Below are 24,314 nucleotides of genomic sequence, written 5' to 3'. Positions count from 1 at the left end.
AAAATGAAAATTAATAAGGTTCCTTATTCCGAAGGTTCGCTATATAGAAAGTGCGTTCCTCCTTTTCATTGTCGGAATAACGAACCTTTTTTTTTTTTTCATTTTCCCATCAACGTATAGGAACACGAGCCCCGGGCCTCCATACACCCATTTCATTTTCGAAGTAACGAACCTTCGGAATACTAGTTAAGAACCTTCTGAATAACTTAATTACATTTAATCATCATAAAATTCCATAATATATTTATGCCTTGTACTTATAAATGTAAGTTCTTTTCCTCTCGAATACTTTCTACTGTTCTTTTCAAACATTTTGTTCAAGGAGTGGTAAAATAGCTGTACTTCTTTACTTAAAATAATACATTGAAGCCAAATGATCAAAGAATTGACAAACTTCAGTCTCACTGAGCTACCCAACAGTCCTATAAAAATGTCTGCCCAATATATATATCGTATTTCAATCTTTAACTATCTGACATTGCAAAAATACATGTTCATAAGTTTATAGTTCTTGATTAAAAAAAGAACACAAACTATTTGCTACAAAACAAAATTTAAAAAGTTGCTCTTTATTATAATTCACTCCATGTAATACCTTAAAAAAATAAATTCTCTGAGTTCGCTGACAAGATTACTGTCATCGATCTTGGTCGAACAAATATTTCTTTCCGAAGTTATTTTTTTTTAAATACTCATAGTTATTATGACCATCTTTTATTTTCAATTCATATACAACTTTTGCAAGTGTTAAAAAATATCTTACATTATCCGTAAATTCACCTCTCTTAATTGTGTTTTTGCCCTTAATCTTCAATTCTAAATCAAATGTAACCACTCATAATATTCTTTGTGCTGGAAGGGGGGGGGGGGGGGTCTGTCCCATTGCAGACCACTACTCGTATAGCATATTATGACTAGGCCTATTATGAGGCTTTTTCAACTTCAAACACAAATCAATCGGATAGAGGGCGCAAGCTCTCGACACACAGAATGATATCGATTGGTTTTGCGAATTGCCTACGCCGCCGCGAGCGAGCGAGCGCTGGCGAAATGGTTTCTACGGTGAACCTTCCCATCATTCCTTCATGAACTTCCCGTCCCAATTCACTGTTCGTGTAATACAAGTGTACGTATTTACCGTACCCGTGTAGAAGACCTACGAGACTTTGGCGACGAAACAACGTAAATTGACGGCATAAAATAAATGCTACAATGTCCGGAAAATTGACTCAATCATCAACGCACTGAAGAGATTTCTGTAGCTGGGACTTCTATCAGACAACTCTTCCATCATGTCGAGTGCTGGAAGTCAAAGCCAGAAGGCTGAGTATTTAGTTGGAGGTGGTAAATACAAACTCGTACGGAAGATCGGGAGCGGATCATTTGGTGATATTTACCTAGGGATCAACATTGCCCATGGCGAAGTACGTTTGATGTTAATTGCCTAAGTCCATGCATACTTTGTTACTGCTCTGTTGTTTATTGTCTATTCCTGTACCCACTGGCATTAGTAAAATGAATATTGGTAATGTAGTCAGTAAGTGTGTGTGTGTGTGTGTGTGTGTGTGTGTGTGTGTCGACATTTTAATTTATGAAAGTTGTACGAGGACGGACTTGGGATCCTGATTCCTAACGCGTTAGATCACAGACGAACTGGCTAGATCTTTTAGTTCACTAAATTGTTTGTAGCCATCTCGACATCTGTTAAGAAGTTCTACCTTGCCACTACTGAATGGCATTGAACATTGGAATCGTTAGCATGAGCTCTAATGTTGCGTTAGCCTGACCAGACACTGTGCTGCGCACAGGGTCTGACATGTGTTAGTGTTTCAACGTTGTAAACGACCGTCACTATTGACGGCAAAATCACATAAAATACCTTTTATTTTGTATGATTTTAAGAGTAATATAATTTGCAACACTTACCTACAGCGTATTTTCCTGATGGTTGAGTTGAATTCGGCGTTTTGTTGGTATCCAGACCTTATTGTTGAATTTTTCGGAGTAGATCGTGCGGTGGCATCTTTTCCTTCGAGAGCTTCACAAAAGCAACAAACTACTACGCATGCGCATTCAGAAGTGGTTGCTTTTTACGTACGCCCGTGCGCCCGTGCGTTTCATGTGTTACGTAAAGCTTGTAGTAGATCCGCGCGTGCTGCACCGGCAATGATTTGAACTTTTTTAGTCGGGGTCATCCGACTATCTCATCACTTCCGCCCCGACTACCTACGTTGTAGTATACGAGAGTGAATGCCATTCATATAACACGCAGATGAGGAGTGAAGCAGTAAGGACGTTTACAGACCTGATTTCAGCCATAGATTTCGGTAAGTTTTAGACGTAATTAAACAAAAAATCGCATACCGGTTATTGAATGATGGTCATAGATTACGATAATTCCTTATATTTTAGTTTTCCACGATTAATAAAGATATTCATGAAGGAAACAGTGAACGATAACAACGTCCGCGAAGGAAAAGAGGTGCAGCGCTGTCGCCAGCGCTGCGTGTAGTTAATGTTGCGTTAGACTTTTAGAGCAGAAGTTATCACTAATATCAGCAGCATGCAACAGTGCCCAGCCAGCGCCATTCCAGGCAGCACAGCAGGGACAGATGCATGCTATCCTAGCGCCTTCACCGAAAGATTGGTCTGTATCTTGTTGGGGATATGTTCCGCGGAGACTGCATCTGGCTTTACGGAGAGCTGTGAAGTAAAAAAAATGATAAAAAACTCTCTGGACGGATGGATTTTTCTATGTAATCCCTGCATGCTGTGCCTGGCTCACTAGCCCAGCAGCCCAATCTTCTGGCACACAGTGGTTTGACATGGATGGTAAAAGGCATTTGTTACTTTCTTATGTATGTACAGAAATCTTTCCCTAAACGCAGTCTCCATGGAAATGTATCTCTGACGATAAAACACAGACTGGGGCCGTATTCTGAGGGCTTATTAAGTGTCTGATTAGCACTTAATTACGGAATTGGTATTCTGAGAGCATGATTAAGTAGGCGGTATATTAACTACCATAGCAACAAGCGTTTTGGCGGGAAAGGCTTGCGCGTATCAATGCGTGCACCTCTGAGAGGACTTAATCACAGAGTTAATTACGAATCGGTATTCTGAGGGTGTGATTAAGTATGAAAGTTAATGGAAAACTTAATGATACCAAAGAGTGTCATTAACTAAGTCTCCGATATCACGCATTACAGTGTGTTTTCTCGGCCACAACGATGCGTATCGTCCTCGATAACCGAGGAGCGGTTGAGTCTTGTTGTCATGGTATCTGTAGAATTCAGAAAAAAAAAGAAATATAGCCGATCTTCAGGGAATTGTGTCATTTTATGTGAGCTCTTCGCGTGCGTAGGTGAAGGGTTGTATTCAAAGACCGAAGTGTGCGCACGGAACTCTTGCGTTGTAATTACAGGGGGTGTGTGGAGGAGCGCGCATTGAGGGCATATTTGCGCGCGTTATCACCATTTTGGCTTCTAACAACGCTTCTGATTGGATGGGATAACAATTAGATGGGAGGAACCTAAGATAATTATAGGGGACTTAATCATACCTTAATTACGTCCTCAGAATACCGATTCTGCCCATGATTAAGGGTCTATTAACTACTCGACTTAATTACAAAGTTAATCACATACTTAATTACGACCTCAGAATACCACCCCGATCTTTCAGTCTATATGACATATGTCCAAAAACTCCAGTTGGTTGATTATCAATCATTGGGAATATCAATGTTGTAGTGAATGCCATCCACCACATTTGGAAAATTATTCAAAATGTTACCTCTGCTCCAGTGGTAGTGCAGTGCTACCATTAAGGGCGTTACCTACATGTAGTGTAAGTGTAAGTGGGTCAATGTAGGAATTCTTGATAGGATTGGGTACTATTAAATGGAGTTTCATACATGTATGCTAGTGGATATCTCAATTTCAGCCAAACCAAATTGCATTAACCTGACGAAAAACTAAAATTACTTCTGTATCAAATACATGTAATTCATGTAAATTGTAACTGGTAGTCACTTGCAATGTATTCCAGCTTCAATATTTGGCATTGTAACTTTAATAGACAGTAGAAACATACAGTTTACACACTAATAATGCTGTGTTGACTATGCATATTCTTTCAACAGACCTTGACTGTTTGTTACTGTTGTGGTCCTCAGCGATGCCGCTGAAAATTGAAACCGGATGAACACTTTCCACAATCCAGTATGCACTGCAGTGCTTAACACTTTCACCAGTCTGACAGTCCCAGACCTAGATAAAAGTCGCTGGATTGGGCCAGTAACTTTAAAGAAATTGCCAAATTTACTAATCCAACATGACTGGTAAAAAAAGAAAATAAATAAATAAATAAATAAAATAAATAATAAATATATCAGGGCCAGTCTAAAAAAAGAGCAGCAATGTTAAATTTTAGGTTCAAACCAGTAAAAGATTGAAAAACTGGGTATATACTGGTCTGACAGGGACAGGTTGGACCAGTAGTAAAATGGATCAGTGTGCAGCCCTGTGAACACTGCATCTCTAAATTTACAGGACAGATTACAGGACAGAGTGGTTGTCTGAAGCTCAACATACATATTAATGTATTCAACATTTAAGTGGTCCTAAGTACACTCCACATTTTAGAGACTTTAAATGGTCATTACTGTGATTTCCAATCAGCTCTGCAGATTGTGTTTAACAGTGGCAAAAAGTTGTATACATGTATGCCAATATATTTTGTGAGCATAATCACAGTGTATATTATATCTCAAATCAAGACTTAAAGGGATGGTGCAGTTTTGCTTTAGATGGGGCTGCAGGTTTCCAACATGTGTATGTGTGTGTGTGTGTGTGTGTGTGTGTGTGTTTGTGAGATAATGAGAAACCTCTTCAAAGTTTCAAAGAATTCAAAGTTTATTTGGAGAGAATGGGTTTTGAAATGGCTGAGATATCCAAATAAAGCGATCCTAATAAAATGTGTAAGGCCTCAACTTTTATTTGGATTGTTTTGTTTTACCTTATCTTTGGATTGTATATCTTGGTCATTTCAAAACCGATTTTCATCAAATAAACTTTCAATTGCCCTTAGAATTGTATGCTCTTTATCATTTCATAGAGTGGTTTCTAGTATCTCACAAAACGTTAAAAGTGGGATCCTCACCTCAACTAATACTGTACCATCCTTTTAAAAGACAAGTTTGCGTTATATGGTTAAAATCACAGCAACAGAACGAGAATCATCTCTTTTCAAGATAATATCCTCACCCTTGGAGATGAATTACTACATTTGTTATAGGAGGTATTCAGTGTTTCAGTGAGTTAATGACTTCACAAAAATCAATTGACCAGCAAATTGTGAAAGATGCAAATACCATGAAAATGACACATACATGTACATGTATGCAGTATACATGTTATTTGTATACCGTAGGATTAATGATTCATTTGTCATACACCTTCTACAATTTCACTCAAAATTGATTGTTACTGGGATTTCTTTTTGTCTACTTGATCAGTGACTGTGTTGGGGCAGCATCTCTCAAGACAAAATCTGATTCTACAGATGGATATATATATCTGAATAGAAAAAGGACAATCACAAGAGTGAAGAAAATACCTGTATAAACAAATTTGTCTGTTTTATGTTTGTTTTTGTTCTTGTTTTCTGCTGTTGTGTTCAAATCTTACAGTATGATAAAAGATCTATAGGTCACACCAGTATTCAATATGATTACGAATGAAATATAATGGCAAAAGATATTTGATGTGTCCTACTCTACACCCATTGAACTGTGTTTATAATTTCTCTGTCAGTTGGTACTTGTGTTGACCTGCAGTGGTATGTTTCTGATACTTTAAATGTAGATAATCGTTGATTTTTTTCCCTTCACCAATTCTTTCAGGAAATTGCAGTCAAAATGGAATCAGGGAAGGCAAGACATCCACAACTAAACTATGAAGGCAAGGTCTACAAAATGCTACAGGGTGGTGTCGGTATACCAAAAATCAAGTAAGATGGGGAATCCTTTCTTTTCACATTCTCTTTAACAGGGTCGTTCTTATTCTTGTTATGTGCAAGATTTCAACTTTATATTTCTAGTGTTTAGAGAAATGGGCAGGATTTCACGGAAAGCTTGCTTTACAATGTATAATAATGATCCATGCTAAGCTGAAATTTGGCACTTATTGTTATGATGTCAGCTGCCATCTAGGTTCTAGTTTGTGACAAAATTTCACAAACTTTCTTAGATTTTGGTCCATTATGTTGGTCATTTTATAACGGCATGTTTCAAAGCTGATATCAAACTGCCTCTCAGTATGGCAGTGGGAAGTTGATTCTTAACCAATATTTTGCTAGTGTACAAGTGTATCAAAGCATTGTTTGTTTGCATATCTTATGATAGCAGGTTTGCTGACAATTTATTCCATTTGATATGATACACGTATGGCATCCACAGCAGTTTGTGCATTTCCTGTAGAATGCATTGTCTCTGTAAACATGGACCAATCACTAGGGCTCTTTTTTACCAGTGAGAACATTTGATTGATTTATGATGAAAAAGAAAATATTATATACATGTAATCACATTAAAAATACCACTCGAGAAAGGAGGAAAGAAGCATTTCGGTCAACGGGTACAAACAAGGTAAGAATAGTGAAAATAAGCTAGAAGCTTATGACCCTGAAATGAATGCATAATTGCTTGTAGTGCCGTAGGCACTGGTGCCGCAAAGCTGTCATGCCTATGTGCATGCTATGTTTGAAATCATCTCAGTGCAGGAGTCAAATGCTGAGTCCCAAGTGCAAATACAAAGTTCCGGTTGGTTGAGAATCTGGCTCTTTTTTTTTTTTTGGCGGTCAGGCCTTGCCAAAGATCTCTCATGAGGGATACTGACAGGGAACACTCGAGTGCTTGCAATAAATCATAGCTATCAACTTTGGTAGAGAGAGGAACTACGATGTACATGTAGCATGCACCACATTGCACATAACACTGCATATTGATGAGGAGTAAAACCAAAAGGTTACATCAGCTGCCGTGGAGAGATCTTACAGTGTTTAGGTTTAGCTTTATTCATGCAGCATGTTGTGAATACACCTAAAGCTGACAAATATTCACTACAAGAGATTCAAGTGTGCGTATTTTGCTCATCATTACTTGTTTGTCGAATAAAAAATGCAACTCAAGCAAAGAATTTAATTGAACAAGTATAAAAAGCAAACTAAACTGAAAAAAAAAAAGATTGCTATATCTGAGATACTGGTGTAAGGAAACATACAGCATTATAATTTTTCCTTAGGGGCAGAAGGTAAAGTTTTTATTCAGATGAATCTTGCTCTGGACATTTTTTTTTTTTTTTTTTTTTTTTCAACTCAGCTGTGTCATAAGAGGATTGGATTTGACATACTGTAAAACCTGAAAACTTCACAGCATGAAATTCCAAGAAATGCTGCTGGCATTCACTGCAGTGCTTAGACAAAAAACTGTCACGAATCTTGATTCCATAGGAAATTTTCATTAAAAAAAAAAAATTGTGATGTAAAGGGAAACATTGCCGTACTAACAACCACTTTCTGAAGCTAAACTTAAGACTTTGACATGTTACAAGTGGGCGTTTAGATATTAGTTTGTAAAGTGATCACTCTGTGTAGCAAGAAGTGATGCTGAATTGTTTTCATGAGGTGTAATTCTATCTATTGTGCAGTGGAAGAATGCATGTGGCACTTAATATATATATGGGTGTTACTCACATTGTCTTCATATTACTTCATGCATATTTTTCCGTCCAAGTTAAGGACATCCGATGGGCCTAAAACTTGTGCCATTTTGATTTGATTTTAAGTGAATCTTTAAGTACTGCATCTTTGGTTTCATGAGGGTACTTTGGGTCCATGTATATCGTTTACGCGTAAGATTGTACATTGTGTGTATCAAACTGGCAGTTATGAACACTGGAAAAATAAGAGCAAAGTCATGAGACTGATGTACATATTAAAGTTGCTATTGTTGTCTCCCATCATTTTACCATCACAAAAAATGTTACATACTTCTTCTGTCCATGAAACAAACTGACAGACATGTCCAAGCTTACATATGTACAAGTACGTGTATCATGTACATTGTCAGCTGACCATGTTTTAAGGCATCATGCACTAATATCTTTATTTTTCTTTTGGTACTAAAACCATGTCGTAGTTACAAAACTGATTCTTATCTGATTGAAAAATAAATAGAATCAGTGACAAAAGCTGGTGACATTTTATCTACGTATCTCAAAGCCTTATCATCATACAGATAAAATTTCTTGTAATTGATCACAATCCACTTCTGTGTGAATGTACTCCACTGTTCTGATTGCACAAGTAGTAAACAGAAGGAGTAGTAGACAAGTGTGTTATGTGCCCCATACATAAAATCACAAAATATCATCAAAGACCACAAACAACCCTCCCCCCCAAAAAACAAAACAAAACAAAACAAAAAACGAAAAACTGTAGTTGTTATAAAGAGCATAGTCACAAATTTGTATTTTTATTTACAAATACCTGTGATGTACAAGGGAACACCAAGATGTGATTTAATCGGTACCATTTCTGTGTTTTCCGCCAGGTGGTTTGGAACAGAGAAGGATTACAATGTATTAGTAATGGAACTCCTTGGACCCAGCCTTGAGGACTTATTCAACTTTTGTGACAGGCAGTTCTCCATGAAGACAGTGCTGATGTTGGCAGATCAGGTAAAGTCACGAATCATAATTTTTCCGTATCACAGAGATTTCGATCAAATGGAAGGTTGATATGAAATTGATATATGGCTGGATCTTCATGCATTTGCCAGCACACAAAGGTACTGAAGATACCTTGTATCAATTTATTATATCTCAATTTCAAAGATGTTTAAGGCATCACACTGTACTAATTCCGTATCAATTTTGTGCTCATTAAGTTAGAGATTGTGTAGCATAAAATTGACCAGACAGAGGCAGACTACTGTGATCCTTTTCGGTGGAAACGACATACAAAGTAAAAAATGTTCTCAAGTAAGCCATATTGTGCTTTTGCAAGACATGTTTGACAGTGGCTCTGTCCAGTTTTGTTCAGTGTACCCTTTTCAGCTATTGTGTGTTGCAGAGCTCTCAACCTTGAAGAAAATATGTTTGCCCGCTGCAATTAAGTGGATATGTATCAACCAGAGTCATGTCTGCTTGTATCCATAGCAACAGGGTAAAGACGCAGTATGTCCTTTGAAATAACCACGCAGGACCGAATGATCAGATACTAAAAGATCATCCACAATAACATGAAAATTTAAAGAGTTCGTAGATATTCCCATGAGAAGTTCGCTTGAGGACAACATCTGATACAAGGATTGTGTATGTTCTGTTGCCAGAGCTAAGACTCCTGCTTTAAAAGAGGATAATGTATTTTTTTTTTTTTTATTGAAAGCTGCAGCATACATGCTGATATAACTTGATAGTGCAAGGTAAATAACTTTATTTTAAGTGTATCATAGATTTACAAGCTACAAGCTTCAGGATTCAAAGTAGATAATGGAAACATGCATCAAGACAACCTTGCATTCATACATCAACAGTAGACATTAGTGCGCATCAGCATGATTTACAGTAATATTTATGAGGAAATATCCTATATTGATTGCCTCTTGAAAGTTGACCAATATTTTTACTGTGAAAAAGACAAAAGACGCAACAAGATGGTTTATAGAGACCCTGTAGTGTGAACTCAAAGGTATTAAACATGTTGCATGTGGGTACACCGAGCATAACTGTGTATGTGTTTGTGTTTGATCTTGTCAAATGCACATTATTTTTATGTGTGTGTGTTCATGTAATGCTCTGTGACAGATGTTGCATAATCGGCTGTAATTAACTATTAGAAAACCTCAAGTAAAATATGAGCGTGGGGAAAATTTACAACAACCCCTCCTATTCTGTGTATTTCACAATGTACCATCAGCAACAGTGATCACATTGACTAGGCCTGGAAGAGAGTTCATGGTTGAAGTACTGCAGACTTCAGGTTTGGCCATCAAAAAAGAGTGTTAATAGAGCTGATCATGCATGAAGGCCTGTAGATACATATGAGGCGCGGTCAGACTGGCAAAAGATTGAGAAGTTTAAGATCGCGATCATTAAGATCTTGAAGTTTTGCCAGTGTGACCGCAACCTTCCCGCAAACTTCTTGCGAAACTTCCCACATCAACTAGGGATTTTTCCCCAACCCTCTCCAAATTTTTTTGATCTTTTGCCAGTGTGACTGCGAGAAACTGAAACTTCGCGATCTTTGTCACGTGCCCAGTCCACCACCTGCTTGTGGGCAGTGTCTCCGAAGCGTGAGGCCATTGTCATACTACAGGTGTGCATTGTTACGGCACAATCACTAACCATCAGAAGGCGCACTCTTTCTTCTTTCTTGTGCGCGTGCACCGATGACTCAAACTTCTCGATCCAAAGATCGAGAAGTTTGGCTGCCAGTGTGACCGCACGACAAAAGATCGCGAAGACTTCGCGATCTTAAACTTCTCGATCTTTTGTTAGTCTGACCGCACCTTTTGTGTACTCGTGACTGAACTTGCCTTTCATTTTGTTCTAAATGGTCTCTGTCATATGAAAGGTAAAGAGTAATGGAGTCCCATTTTCCTTGCTCATTTGTTACTATTTTTTGGTCAGTTTCCCTTTGTTTGCATATAAAAAAAAAATGGAATATGTTTGAATTTTTATGTCCATCTCTCATATTCCTTTGCATTTTGGGGCTTATTGTTAAATATACTTTATAACGTTGGCCTCATGCTAAAAGGGCCTTAACACCATAGACTTTGTACACTGTTAGGGCCCTTCCGGCATGAGGCCGACGAAAGAGGAAATTTTTTGTGGTGTGGAAATTGTACATGCAACCGGAAGGTAGCGCAAAAATAAAAGCACGCAGATGTTTTTACGTGCAGTATGTTCCAGTAGTTAATGTACTGATTCTGCAGAATTGAAAACACACGAAAGTCATCTTGACTGGCTGAGCATGAAAAATAACTCGCGCGAAAATATCCACTTTTACAGTAGACCAATGTAGGCACAGCATAGGGCAGTGTGAGCTTGGCTTGGTCGGTAAGCCGTACTCCACACTCTACTTTTCAGAGAGTTAAAGAATACTTTTATGACCAGACATTGTTTTTGATACTGTAAAACAAGGAATGTTCGCATGCATTTTAATTTCGCGAATTTCGCGAGCGCCAAGATTCGCGAAATTAAAATGCACGCGAAATTTCTTATCTACACTATATGCATTGAACGCAAGTGGCAATTCGCGAAAATTTCTTGCCAGGAAAAAGGCCGTCGGCTCCAATTCGCGAAAATTTCGTGCCGCGAATATATCATGTTTTACAGTACTCGTAGTTGATCTAGACTGTATGTTGTGTATGCCACCTGTAGGTACCCTGAACAAATTAACGCAATGGGATGGATGGAAACTGATGATCTTAAAAATCTATTTGTGTGTGAGCTTTATTGAACTACAGTAAGTGTGTAAATTGCTCTTAAAACAGAGCATAACCACCTTTCTGAATGATGTGGAAATTTTGTGTTTGGCCCTCAGATGAAGGGCCTCTTTAATAATGCTATTTGTATTACTGTATATTTTGGCTGCCCCAAGCAGCTTGGCATACCAGTAACGGTACTTGGTTTCAAGCTCCTCATACTCCTGTTAGACTAGGTAAATTGCAAACATTTATGTCACTGTTTGCAAGTGCCTGAAAGTAATTAAAACTTTATGTAAAATGTATTTAAAGCTAAACTGTAGATGAAAAAGGTAGTTGAGTTAGGAATAGAATAAGAATGTGGAAACAGCAGAGAAGAGATCCATGATGAAAAAAATGTGTAAATTCGAAAGTGGGAGAGCTGCAATGCCATTTGTGGGTGTTGAATAGTGGGAAAGAGTAGAAAAATGGACCTCAAGTTTAATTCAGTGCTTGCTTACAGACAAAGTGTACACAGCAACAACAAACACCCTTACAGGATTTCTGAAAAAGAAAAAAAAAACTGTGCAGGGCCTTTGTTCCATAGTTTAAACTGATAATCTATTTGGCGCAGAGCAATTCTGTTATCACCAAGGATTCTACATAATAGGTGCTTATTGATTACCTCTTCCTGATCGATCAAGAGAGCTGTACAGACAGACGCACAGCCCTATAAAGAGAGATGCTTGGCTACTGGTTTAGGATAGTGTACATGTACTTCTGTAGATGTAAATAATGATAATACATGAATGCATAGAGCAGGGTTCGAAATTGGCGATGGTCCGCTGGCCATTGGCCACCCAAAATCACGTCGGACTAGCCAAAAATCATAAAATTCTGAAGTTACTAGTCCGTCTGGCTAGCCAAAATATTGCTTCAGTGTCAAAATTGATTCTAAGTAGTCCGCCTGGCTAGTTCAAAAAAAAGTTAAGTGCGACCCCTGTAGAGTCTAGAAGACTTACGGTGAAGTGCATTACGATCAGTATGCAGTTCAGATGCCAACATATTATGAAGATACATGACATGTTGCTGGATGATACATGTACATGTACTATCCTTAAGTGCATGACAAGCGGAATAGCTATTTGTTGATGACTGGAGAGAACTGATTATGACTGATCAGGTTTGATATGATATAGATGATGCCTGTATCTTGTAGAGTTATATTTGTCTCTTGAAATGAAATGTGCACTTTTGGCTTACTGTGGACATGCTTGATGCAGTTTTGTACACAGTCACCTTGGCTGCTTAATTGGTTGCTATAGTCACCTGCAAGTGCATTTGGAGTAAAATGTAAAACTTGGATATATCCGTATCAGGGTTTAACAAGACAGTCCATACATCATGTGTAGTGTGAATGATGAAAGTCAGCATGTGTCTGTGAGCCTGATGATTGCCTGTGTATAATAGGCAGGGGAAGTGCTGGTCAGTGGTTTGCTCGGCCTACAATCCATAGCTTGGTACAATCGTAGTACTAGTACAAGGCATATTGGGTACACAGTGGACGAGTGGTTTACAGTCAAGGGCCTTTAAATATTTGTGCATGAGTGACAGATGAGTCACTGCCTTCACACCAAGACATGGCTTCTTCATATTTATGTCCTGTGTTCTTATAGACATTTGCTGGAAAAAAAAAAAATGTGTGGTTATTGTTTAGTCAGTACAATGTGACAGCACTTGCAATACCATGAATGGGTAAACACAAAGAAATAGACGTTTCAGTATTTGATAGAAAACCCACGTATGAGATATTAAAGGAAATAATAATTCAATTGTAAACATGTCTCAACAAGATACATGGTAGTATGTGCACAAATAAAAGTAGACTGTGTACAAACACTATACAATGTAATTGCAACCATACAAGCAAATAAGAAGAGGCAGTGATGTCAGTGCATCACAACTTCTCCATTGGTTTGTGCCAAAAAATATAGTTACGTAATAGTTCATCCATGTTGATGTTGGGACTACACTGTACAAGCTCCATCCTCTCCTGAATTTCTCTGTGTTGGATTCTTTTTCTGTACATTATTCAATTTTAATGTGCCAAAGATTCCCTTTTAAAAACTATCAAATATGACAGTTTATCATGACCTACAGTACAATGTACTTTAATATCATTTTCCATTCAGGTGATGTCTTGTTTCCTTTATTTCATGTCAAAGTGACCTCTCCTACATGTAAAGCCTGTAACTGTTAAAAGATGTGCACATGTTGTACAATGTACAATGCTCTAGTATGTTTAATTAAACCTGTACTAGTGAGTTTTATTCCACTTGTGTATGGTACAATGTATGTAAATGATCTGAGTGTCTTGTCAACCAGGAACTTACAATGGCAGACAATCTCTGTCATGTACTGAGTATACAGACAACTGTGATTGTAAAGCAGTGTTTACTAATTATAGTGATGAGTTGGCTGTGTTTATTTGTCTAGCATGGCTCCCATAATGGGAAAGAGATGACTAATGAGAGGTTGAATTTTACTGTGCAGGCATGCTGATCAAAGCGTTCATGACTACAATTTGTATGTGAAGGGATGATACACTGTGTAGTCATACTTGAACACAATACAGTAGGATGCTAGCTGGAATGAAAAATACAATAAAAAACATTGATATTACATTGGATGGCAATGAATGAAATGCCAGGGAATGTTGCCTGAATATGGGCCAATATTGCATGGTTGAAGATGAGTGCAATCAGGGAGGTGCAGTATTGGCCCTTAAACTGTACGATTTTCCCTGGTATTCCATGAAATAAAGCAATCCAATAAAATCATAATGATCGCTGTTACATCATTATCTATAGAAGGCATACAAATGTACATTGTAGACAGCTGTAAAAAGTAGATTGGAATTTAGAGTACTAGACTGTGCACTAAGTTGTGACTTGCTTGTTCATAAAGGCTGCGTTCACATAGAAGTATACGGTATTCGCTATTCGCTATGCGCCGTCAAGTCGACCCAGTACACCATCACCTGCACCATCAACTCCCTACTTCTTCCTTCTACACAATCATCCCAGCAATAACAATTTCTAAACTGCACCAGAATGTCAGTCTACATGCCTATTTTTGCTAAAGGGCAAATCCAGACCAAAATTTTCATCATTTCATAAACGAAAGATAGTATACGCTGCTCGAAAATCGAACAAGCGCGATTCCCACTATGCTATATTATAAAATGGGTTCAAGAATGTAGCCAATAGGAAGCGCTGAAATGAGTGACGTGTGCTTTGGTTACTCAGTACCATTGCACTGCGTGTTAAATCCTATTGCCGATCGTCTGTGCGCGCGGCGGCTCCTTTGAATTACATGCATACGCGCTGTCTATCCTGTAAACAACTTCTAGTTCGGGCTGCCGGTGCGGCCGGCCGCCGGCCTTTCTTCCCTTGTGCATAACATGTGTGGCGTATGTATAATACGTACACTACAGTAGACCAAGCGTTGTGGGACCGCACGCGTACATGGAGTCACTTTGAAGGGTAAATCCAACGATTTAGCAGGTTAATTCTCACGCCATTTTCAAAGTATGTTGTCTAGTAGGCCTATATGAGGAGTCTATATCAAGTCTTTAAGGTAAAGGGTGCATATTCTATGTAAAATAAGTAAGTTTTCATGCGGGAAATGTCCGGAAACCCAACCCCCCGTTGTACTTAGACGTCTATACTGTATGTGTGGGATTTCCGAGTGCGACGTGCGTAAATGTTTGGGACGAACATCTTCAGACGTCTTGACCCACAAAGGTACGTGAAAAACGCTGAAAAATGCTGTTAGTTTTCGAATTTTCGACCCATTCTATAAAACAAATGATGCACAGGATTATTTCGTGGCGTTAGTGGAGGCGTAGCTCACTCTCGGGTATTTACAATGTAGTGCAACATGCACTCGGCTTCGCCTCGTGCATGTTTCACAATTGTAAATACCCTCGAGTGCACTATACGCCTACACTAACGCACTCTATCCTGTGCATCATTTGTATACTATTCGCAGCTACATTATGTATTCGGTATTTCGAATAGTGCCCTCTTATGTGAACCGGTGTTAGGAAATCCTATCGTTCGATTCAAGCTATTCGCGTGCCCTCGAAAACGAGCACCGAATACCCGAATAGTATACTTCTATGTGAACGCAGCCTTATGTACACGTACAGCTGTACAACTGTAGCAAGAGTTTGAGCACCTGTAGCCAAAGTTTGCACATGAGCAAGCTTACACATGTTCGTGCAGCAAATGAGACAAAGTATGGTGTACTGTATCATTGTACAGCCACTTACTACAGTAAGTAGCCAATGGGGAATCAATATTAGCAGTCTACAATTGTATGTGTTGCATTAGATACAGTGTATGCTCTAACATTGCGCATGAAATCAAGTGGACAAAAGTACTTGTCTTTATAATACGCCATTACATTGTCATGCAACATACAATGTGTAGATACAATGTACGTGTACATGTACACATGTACATACTGCCTGTGGTACACGCTTGTATCGTTGCTTGTCCATTCATCCGGTGTACAACTACAGGTACAACTTTTTCTCCATTGTAGAGTTTTATTGGAGACTGCACTCAATGTATTCCTATCTCAGGTGAATATGTGTGGACACTGCAAAGTAGCTCTTTCTTTTCACTATGCAGTTTATACATTAATATTCATTGTGATTGTAACCTTTTGATACATGTCAGGAGTTTTCCTATGCTACAGGTTTATTGCTATTTATTGATTAATTGGTGACAAATTCTGCTTTGAATGGAGTGATTAGCATCAATCAAAGGATGCATCATGTTGTACATGTACAATTTGTGTTATTAGAAGTGTACATTTACCGTAAAGTTCCGTGTATAAGACGCACTATTTTTTCGTCGGAAAACGTTGAAAATCGGGGGTGCGTCGTATACACGGGTACAGTCGAATCATGGAAAAAAATCCGTCATGTACACCCAATTTTATAAGGCCAACTTGGGGCCATGTATGCCCATCGACATTTGGAAGGTAAGCAATCACTAAAACTTACGGATAAAAGAACGATCTTTCAATCTGGACACACACAAAAGCTGCAAATACGAGATAAACTTACATCGGCCTTGTGCAGTAACGATGTATCAATCTGGCCATAGACAACAGCTGTAACAGCACTGCTGTATGCTACCGATGTCAGTCTACCCCAAGCTACCAACAGCCAACCTAGTAGCTGGAATACGCGATGTACAGGTATCATTACTAAATTACCGATACCGTAAAACTTATCAATGTACTAGTATCAATATGGCCATAGACAAAAGCTGTAAAATACGGAGTAGGATCGACACTATGTCACCGTAAATATGAACGATGTGTGAAGCATGCATGCATATCCATGTCGTTCGTTTGCTCTTCATTTCACGAGTGCCAGGCCAGCTAGGATAGCATAGCTACGCTGTAGCTACCTAGCTAGCTAGCAAGCCACTTAGCAAAGGCAGCAGCTGCAGAGAGAGGCTTTTGCAATGGACTCGCGTGCACACAGCGATCGGATCGAAGCGCGCTTGCCCGTTGCGCGCTGTGTGTGCAAGTCCATTGCTCTCTGTGTGCATGTGCTGAAATTATAGCGAGCTGCCTTTTGCAAAAGGCTAGCACTGTGCATACAAGCATACAAGCATGGTACAAGAGACACACATGTTACTGGTAACAGTGCATGAGTGTAATTACCGTACGCACCGTACGTCTTGCCGTATGATCCCTCTGCTACACTTGTTGATGTTTTTCTTATTTTTCGTAATGAACCTTCCAGTCTGACATGCGTCAATATGCGAGGCACCCTCTGCTATGTATGACAGCAAAGATCGTACTGTACACTCATGAGTACGATATGCATGACACATGTACCACGATTGAAAGGCGAAACAATAGCAAGTGAGTACCGAGACAAGTCTCGTGTTGAATTGCGTCTTCCATATTTTGTTGATGTCCGATGAATACCGTTAAAAGAAAATATAAAAGGAAACGAAAGATAGAGCAAATACATGCTGCATTCTAGGGAAATTTTGAGCTGAAATAATATGTATGACACACGCAATATTTGCGTGGACATTTTCGTGTTTTTTTTTTTTTTTAATTTTAGGTCCGAAATTAGGGGTGCGTCTTATACACGGGTGCGTCTTATACACGGAACTTTACGGTATACCAGTCAGTGGTGCACATACATGTACATTGTACAGTGGACTTTCGTACAGAAATGCAGTATAGAGATGTACATCGTGTACACTTGTATAGTAGTGTATTGCGAAGTGGAGTTCATACATGTATACATCTGCATACAGTATGTGATCGGGATCGAAAATTATTTGCTCTAAATCACAGTTCTTACAGTACTGTATGTATGCTGCAACAGGCATGATCAGGTACCTATTTACTACATGTTTTATATGCTGTACAATTGTATATATATTGTACATCAGTGTAGATCATGAGCAGTGTATATGAAATTGTAGTGATGCATATTGCAATCATACAGTGTACATGTATGCAAGGCTAATTATTTTCAAAACATAAGATGGAGCTTCATACATCTAGCTCGTATCTCTCAGGATAATACATACAATGTATTTTTACACTGTCTACACTCCACAAAATTGTACAGCTTTTGATAAATACTGAACTGCTGCTGAACTGTCCTCAGGTTTACCACTTCTGTGTAATTGTATATTTATACACGCCATGCAACAAGTATAATGTGTAGGTTGCAGTAGCAAACTGTCCACCAGGCAATCTTTATGCACAGAAAGGCAAGTTCAGTAGATTTTTGTTTTGTCTTTGTATGTCATGTATGACTGCAAGTGTAGTGTAGTTTGACATGTTTGTTGTGATGTTTGGATACAGAACTCTACTTGGTGTAAAGTATGTTGATCGTACTTACAAGATTTGTGCGTTACATGTGTGATAGAAAGCGTTGTGACAAGTTACGTTGTTCCGAGGAAGGAAGTTGGCAAGCAGGCAAATTAATGTGTCAGGTTAGCCAATGAGTTCATTCAGTGTGGAAGCCTTAATTTAGATTTGACATTCTACCCGCTATGCCCAGGGCCTTTGACACAGTCAGTGTCAAGCATGTTTCATCACCAAGCTATTGAAGGGAGAGCTTATACACTGTAGTTATCTCTTGTACTGCCCTTGCAGTCTAGTACTGGGCAAGTCCAAGATAACACGCGCGTTACGTATGGGACATTCAGAGACTTTTATGACCTGAAAAATAGTGTTAATGGCTTTTGACCATATTAAACTTTATCATGGTGATTGATATCTAGGAGAAGTATGATCATGCAAAAAATGGAGAAAAATGACCTTCACATTTATATTCTAGAAGAGAAAATATGTGCCGTTACGTATGGGACCAGAAAATTTTTGTTTTTTTGAACATTTTTTTCAACCTCAAAACTCTCTGAAAGTATTTCATTCTACAACTTGTAACTCACTGTGATGAAAGTCACAACACTCAAGATTATCACAGGTAAGTTTCATGTCATTAGGTAAAAAGTTCTAATTACAGGTTCTAATTAAAGACAGACATGACGTGTTACGTATGGGACAGTTTGTCCCCCATTCATTTAGTGTGTGAAGAACCATGTTTATGGGTATTTTGCATAATTATTGAAGTAAAATCAGTTGAAACTACTCAAATACTGATCCAGATTGTCAAGGAAACAATATTTCCCAAATATTCACCATCCTAATCATATTCAATCATATTTTTATATTTTTATGGCCAACCTGAGTATGCATGCCCTTAGTCCCCCATTCGTTTAGTGTGTGGAAAGACATGTTTATGGGTATTTTGCAAAATAATTTTGCAAAATACCCATAAACAAATTTTTGCATAATTATTGGAATGGAATCAGTTGACACTACTCAAATACTGATCCAGATTGACAAGGGAACAATATTCCCCAAATATTTACCATCATAATCATATTTAATCATATTCTATATTTTTATGACCAACCTGAGTATGTATGCCCTATTTTTATCAGGATAGTTACTACTGAAAACTTGAATAGTTGAAGGTGTTTACTTCCATTGATGAAGGGCAGTTTGCCATTTCGTTTCAGTAAAAAACAACTTGACACAAGAAATATTAATTTTTATAAATAAGCAATACCTGCTGCGTGGAACCCCAGTGATCGAGTAGATTACCCATGAATTTTGTCGTGGCTATTATTGAAACCTGAATAAGGACAATTTGTGTATCACTTGCAATAAAAAAAAAATCATTTTACTTTATATTCTGTTTAAATATTTATATCACAACCATTTCAACTTGGATCTCCATCACTAAACTTTGAATTCCTCTAGTCTTAGGATTGTATGCTCTTTAGTAATTCATATAATTAGTTTCCAATCATCTCATTAAAAGTTGAAAACTGAATCCCCATTTCTACAAAAAAAAAACTATACCATCCCTTTAATGCTGATTTTTCATTGTGTATTTTGCCATTTTCCCCTCCCCCTTTCTGAAAATTGTTCAGTCAAGAACATGTATTGTTTAAAGTGTCTATAACTCAAAAAGTAGCTACAATGTTGGGATGCTTTCTTCAGGATGATTGACCATTTGTGCACTGAGAGACCTTCCCAGCTAGCTACATGCATTCACATGCATTATGTATGAGGATGTCCCATACGTAACGCATTTGTCCCATACGTAACATTATTTCAATGCCTAATAAAAAATATTCCTTTTACTGTTTTTTCTTTTTTCTATGGTATTTAATTTCTCTAAACAATAAATTAGAACTTTCCAAAAGGGCATTAATATAACCTTAGCAATTTCAGAAAAAACCTAAAAAAATGACCTCAATTTGTTACGTATGGGACATGTCATGATAGGACACGAGCTAATTTGCATAATCATTTGCATAATCCCTAAATTTTCATACCAAGTTAAACTATTTGATGAACTTCTTATGTCCACATATTAATCAAATATCATTTGCTTTCCTTTGAATTAATATAAATTTTTATAAATGTCCCATACGTAACGCTGTGTTTCACATTTATGCAAATGAAGCCCTTGAAATTTGCATAAATTTATGTAATATAATTTTTTCCTCCATGGAAATCAAAACTTCAACTCATAAGCTTCAAAATGATACCAAACATGTCAATATTGAGCAAAGATGAAATTTTGCCTTCTGAGGGGACCTTATCTTGGACTTGCCCTACTGTACACTGTACAATGATACTGCAGATATCTGGTGCAGTTGTACATTGTGCATGTGTGTGTGTGTGTGTCTGCTCACTTGTAAATTGTGTAATACTAGGTGGTATTACATTGTTTGGGTACTACAAATACGTATAATATTTGCAGCAAAAGATAAGATAGATTTCACATACTGTACTGAGCTGTGTGTGCCTTGCTTTACTATGCTGTAGTTCTTTACCATACAAAAGGATTAGATGACAGCAGTATCAATAAAAAAGCACCTGTTTTATCATCACACAATATGCCGCAATATAAATTCTCCTGTGAAATACTGTATACGCCGAATATTATGTCATATACTGTATGTGAAGTTCTTATTTTCGCGAATTTCGCTAGTCGGGTGCTATTCGTGAATTTAAAAACACACAAAAATGTAGACTCTGATACCAACATGTACATATGTCGTGCACTCATACACATTGTACATTTCTCTGTTCAGTTCCATACTCCATGATTGCTTATAAATCACTTGCAAAATCGTCGAGAAGTCCCGATTCGCAAAAAATTAGACTCGCTAAATATTGTAGGCCTATATGGCATATACAGTAGTGAAGAAGCCTCAAGTGTGTTCCCCTCCCCTTGTTTCATACAGTGTACCCTTCACCCTCCTCCAATTCCCTCCTGGCTGTGACTGTCACAGTGTGCAGTAGTTAAATTGCATACATGTCATTTTTCATGTAGTGGTACCTACCTGGTTGTTATGTATACAATAACACTGTACAACAAGTTCATATGAAATCTATTGTGATATGTACAAAGCATATGGAATTTAATATACATTTTACATGTAATAAGATGTTATAGTGTGAAAATTGAAATACAAACTTGTACTTGTATTGCCTGTAATATTACTTCAGATAAATTGTAGTTTGGCATTATGGTGTAGATTATTGTGTTTTAATCTGAACTGGGATTTGATTTTTCATTAAAGAGAGTAATGTTCCATGCTTTGCCCTGTCATGCAATACTGTATTTGTGACCTTACACTGCAGAATTTGCTCTGTCACTATGAGGAGGTGTATCCCAGTTTAGCAATCAATTTTTGTACCTTTTGAGTTGTTCTTATAGCCAGACAGCTTGCCCAACTCCCTCTTTGACACACATGCTGTGTACATGAAGCAACAAATGTTGCTTCATATGGTTTTAGGTTTTTAAATGATTGGAAGAAGAACAGACAGGATTAGCAAGATTACTACCAGTATTACAAGTACAAAATTTCTTAAGCGCATTTATCAATTTGTATTCTCAAGGTTCACTTCAATGCATGCAGTATCAGAAGTTGAATACAGAACCTGTCTCAAATGTCTGATGAACTGCTTTGTGTGAATATCGTGAGATTAATAATTCCATTGATTTGAAGTTCAAACTCAGTCGTGCAGTATGAAATATTTTTTTGTACCATAATAGGGTCTAAACTAGGATAGCGTGATGTTATTTTGCTCTGTCTATCCAAAAACGGGGGATTCAAAGAGTTAAATGACCAAGAGACCCATTCCTCGGTGTGAAATATTGTGGCAGTAGCGAAAATTTGTGACGTTTCACACTTTCCGTTCACACTCTAACAGAAACTTGGCAAGCTACCCTGTACTGCTTTAAAGAAATTCATCAAGTTTTTACCGCCATGATGCACGTGCCTGACAGTGATTGCTTCGACAGTCTGCATGCAACCAGGGATGTCATTTGTATTCCACAATGGCCTGGCCAGCTCGTTGCAATTCATGTTTCATGTGTGGCTATATAGCGGGCAATACAAACGTTGAGTGGAAGCCATGTGAAAAAAAAAAAAAAAATCTATTGGTGGGCTTGTCACTACATCACAGCAAACTTCAGATGGCTTTTTACTCAGTTGCTAGGCAACGTTCCTTGTAATGCTGCAAATGTTCACTGTCAGTATGTGTGGCCCTTCTGTGGTACTACCACACATTCTCATGTACATGTATGTATCAGGGAGATGAGGGGCAATTCCGCGGTTAGTAACGTTACATTTGAACAAATTTAGATATTTGTTTTTACTACTAAATTACCATTTATTCATTTCAAGCCAAAATTATATCAAAAACATGTTCATCATTCCCAGGTTTATGATACAGAAAAGAATGAATACAATCCAAGAAATAATAGCATTGCTATGGCAACTTAAAGGGCTGGTTAGTAACGTTACGAAAAAAGGACATGACAAAAAAATCAATGTCTTGTAACAAAAAGTGTGCAAAAATTCAAGTTACTTCAAACAGAGTGTTGCATTAATTTCAATTATTGCATCATGACAAATGTTCACACAATGTTTTTTAGCAGTTCGACCAATAATTTCTTAGCTAGACCCCCAAAAGCATGGTTAGTAACGTTACGGTTAGTAACGTTACGGTTAGTAACGTTACATTTGTCCGGAGTAATTCCGCAGGTCATTTCACCCTTTTGTAATTGACAAAATGTCACATGACTTCTGGAGTATTTAAATGTATTTATCTTTTACCCTTTAGCAAAACTTTGAGGAAAAAATTTCAAAGGAACCCACTGTAATTTGCATTTAAGTGAATTTCAGCATCCCCAGTCCCACATGTACATTTTAAATGATGGTTTTAGATCTCGCGAAATCAATCAATACGAAAGATAAAATCTACTGAATTTGAAAGACCTTAAAGGACAAGTTCACCTTCATAAACATAAAGATTGAGAGAATGCAACAATATTAGTAGAACACATCAGTGAAAGTTTGAGGAAAATTGGACAATTGATGCAAAAGTTATGAATTTTTAAAATTTTTGTGTTGGAACTGCTGGATGAGGAGACTACTACAGCTTGTGAGTCATATGCGTACAACAGTATAAAGAAAATGTAAAGAAAATTCAACATATTTTCACTTTTTTCGCATAGTAAGAGAGCACTTGACTTGCCTCTTTCTAAAGGCAGGGGGAATAGTATTACCCATAACATTTGTCGGTAACAAGTCAGGGGAATGTGTACTTTTTACAAAAGATGAAATTTTGTGAAATTCTCTTTATATTTTCCTTATGTTGTTGTACGCATGTGACATCTAAGTTATTCACACACTGCAGTAGTCTTCTCATCCAGCGGTTACTGCACAAAAACTTCAAAAATTCATAACTTTTGAACGGATTGTTCGATTTTCTTCAAACTTTCAATGATGTGTTCTACTAATATTGCTACATTCTCTCAATCCTTATGTTTATGAAGGTGAACTTGTCCTTTAATGATTGGTGAACATCCATTGCATTAGTTGATACCTAGATTGAAGAGTAAGATAAAGAGGCACATTTCTTTTATCCATGTCATGTCCACCTAACTGCGGAATTGCCCTGAGACAAAAACACCTCCCTGCATGTATAAAGTGGTATTGTGTATATATTGATGTTGCAGATTGTTTGTTGCATTGCCAGACTTGGATGCAGTTGCTATTAAAACAGATGAAAGCTGTTCAGCTTGTCCTTGTACACCCTCATTAGCCACCTGTGTACCATTCCTCACACTTGGTAGCAGACTGCTGCAACATCTCTGGCTGCAGGGAACAGAAATGCTGAGATTCTGTGCATG

General features: G+C 37.8%; 1 protein-coding gene across 1 annotated transcript in view; it reads left to right on the top strand.

The window, feature by feature from the left end:
* Nucleotides 1-1,155: 1,155 nt before the first annotated feature.
* Nucleotides 1,156-24,314, top strand: part of LOC139708177 (casein kinase I-like) — a 37,132-nt gene continuing 13,973 nt past the window's right edge. The window contains exons 1-3 of the mRNA XM_071620151.1: nt 1,156-1,424; nt 5,906-6,012; nt 8,615-8,741. Of these exons, the coding sequence (XP_071476252.1) occupies nt 1,293-1,424; nt 5,906-6,012; nt 8,615-8,741 (366 nt within the window). The 5' untranslated portion in view covers nt 1,156-1,292. The remainder of the gene's footprint in view (nt 1,425-5,905; nt 6,013-8,614; nt 8,742-24,314) is intronic.

Source organism: Diadema antillarum, unplaced genomic scaffold (genome assembly GCF_040938485.1).
Source record: "Diadema antillarum isolate AM-2024a unplaced genomic scaffold, OU_Dant_1.0 seq00001316_RagTag, whole genome shotgun sequence".
NCBI classification, from domain to species: domain Eukaryota; kingdom Metazoa; phylum Echinodermata; class Echinoidea; order Diadematoida; family Diadematidae; genus Diadema; species Diadema antillarum.
Note: the sequence above shows the minus strand (reverse complement) of the source record. Positions and strands in the feature narration are given on the sequence as shown.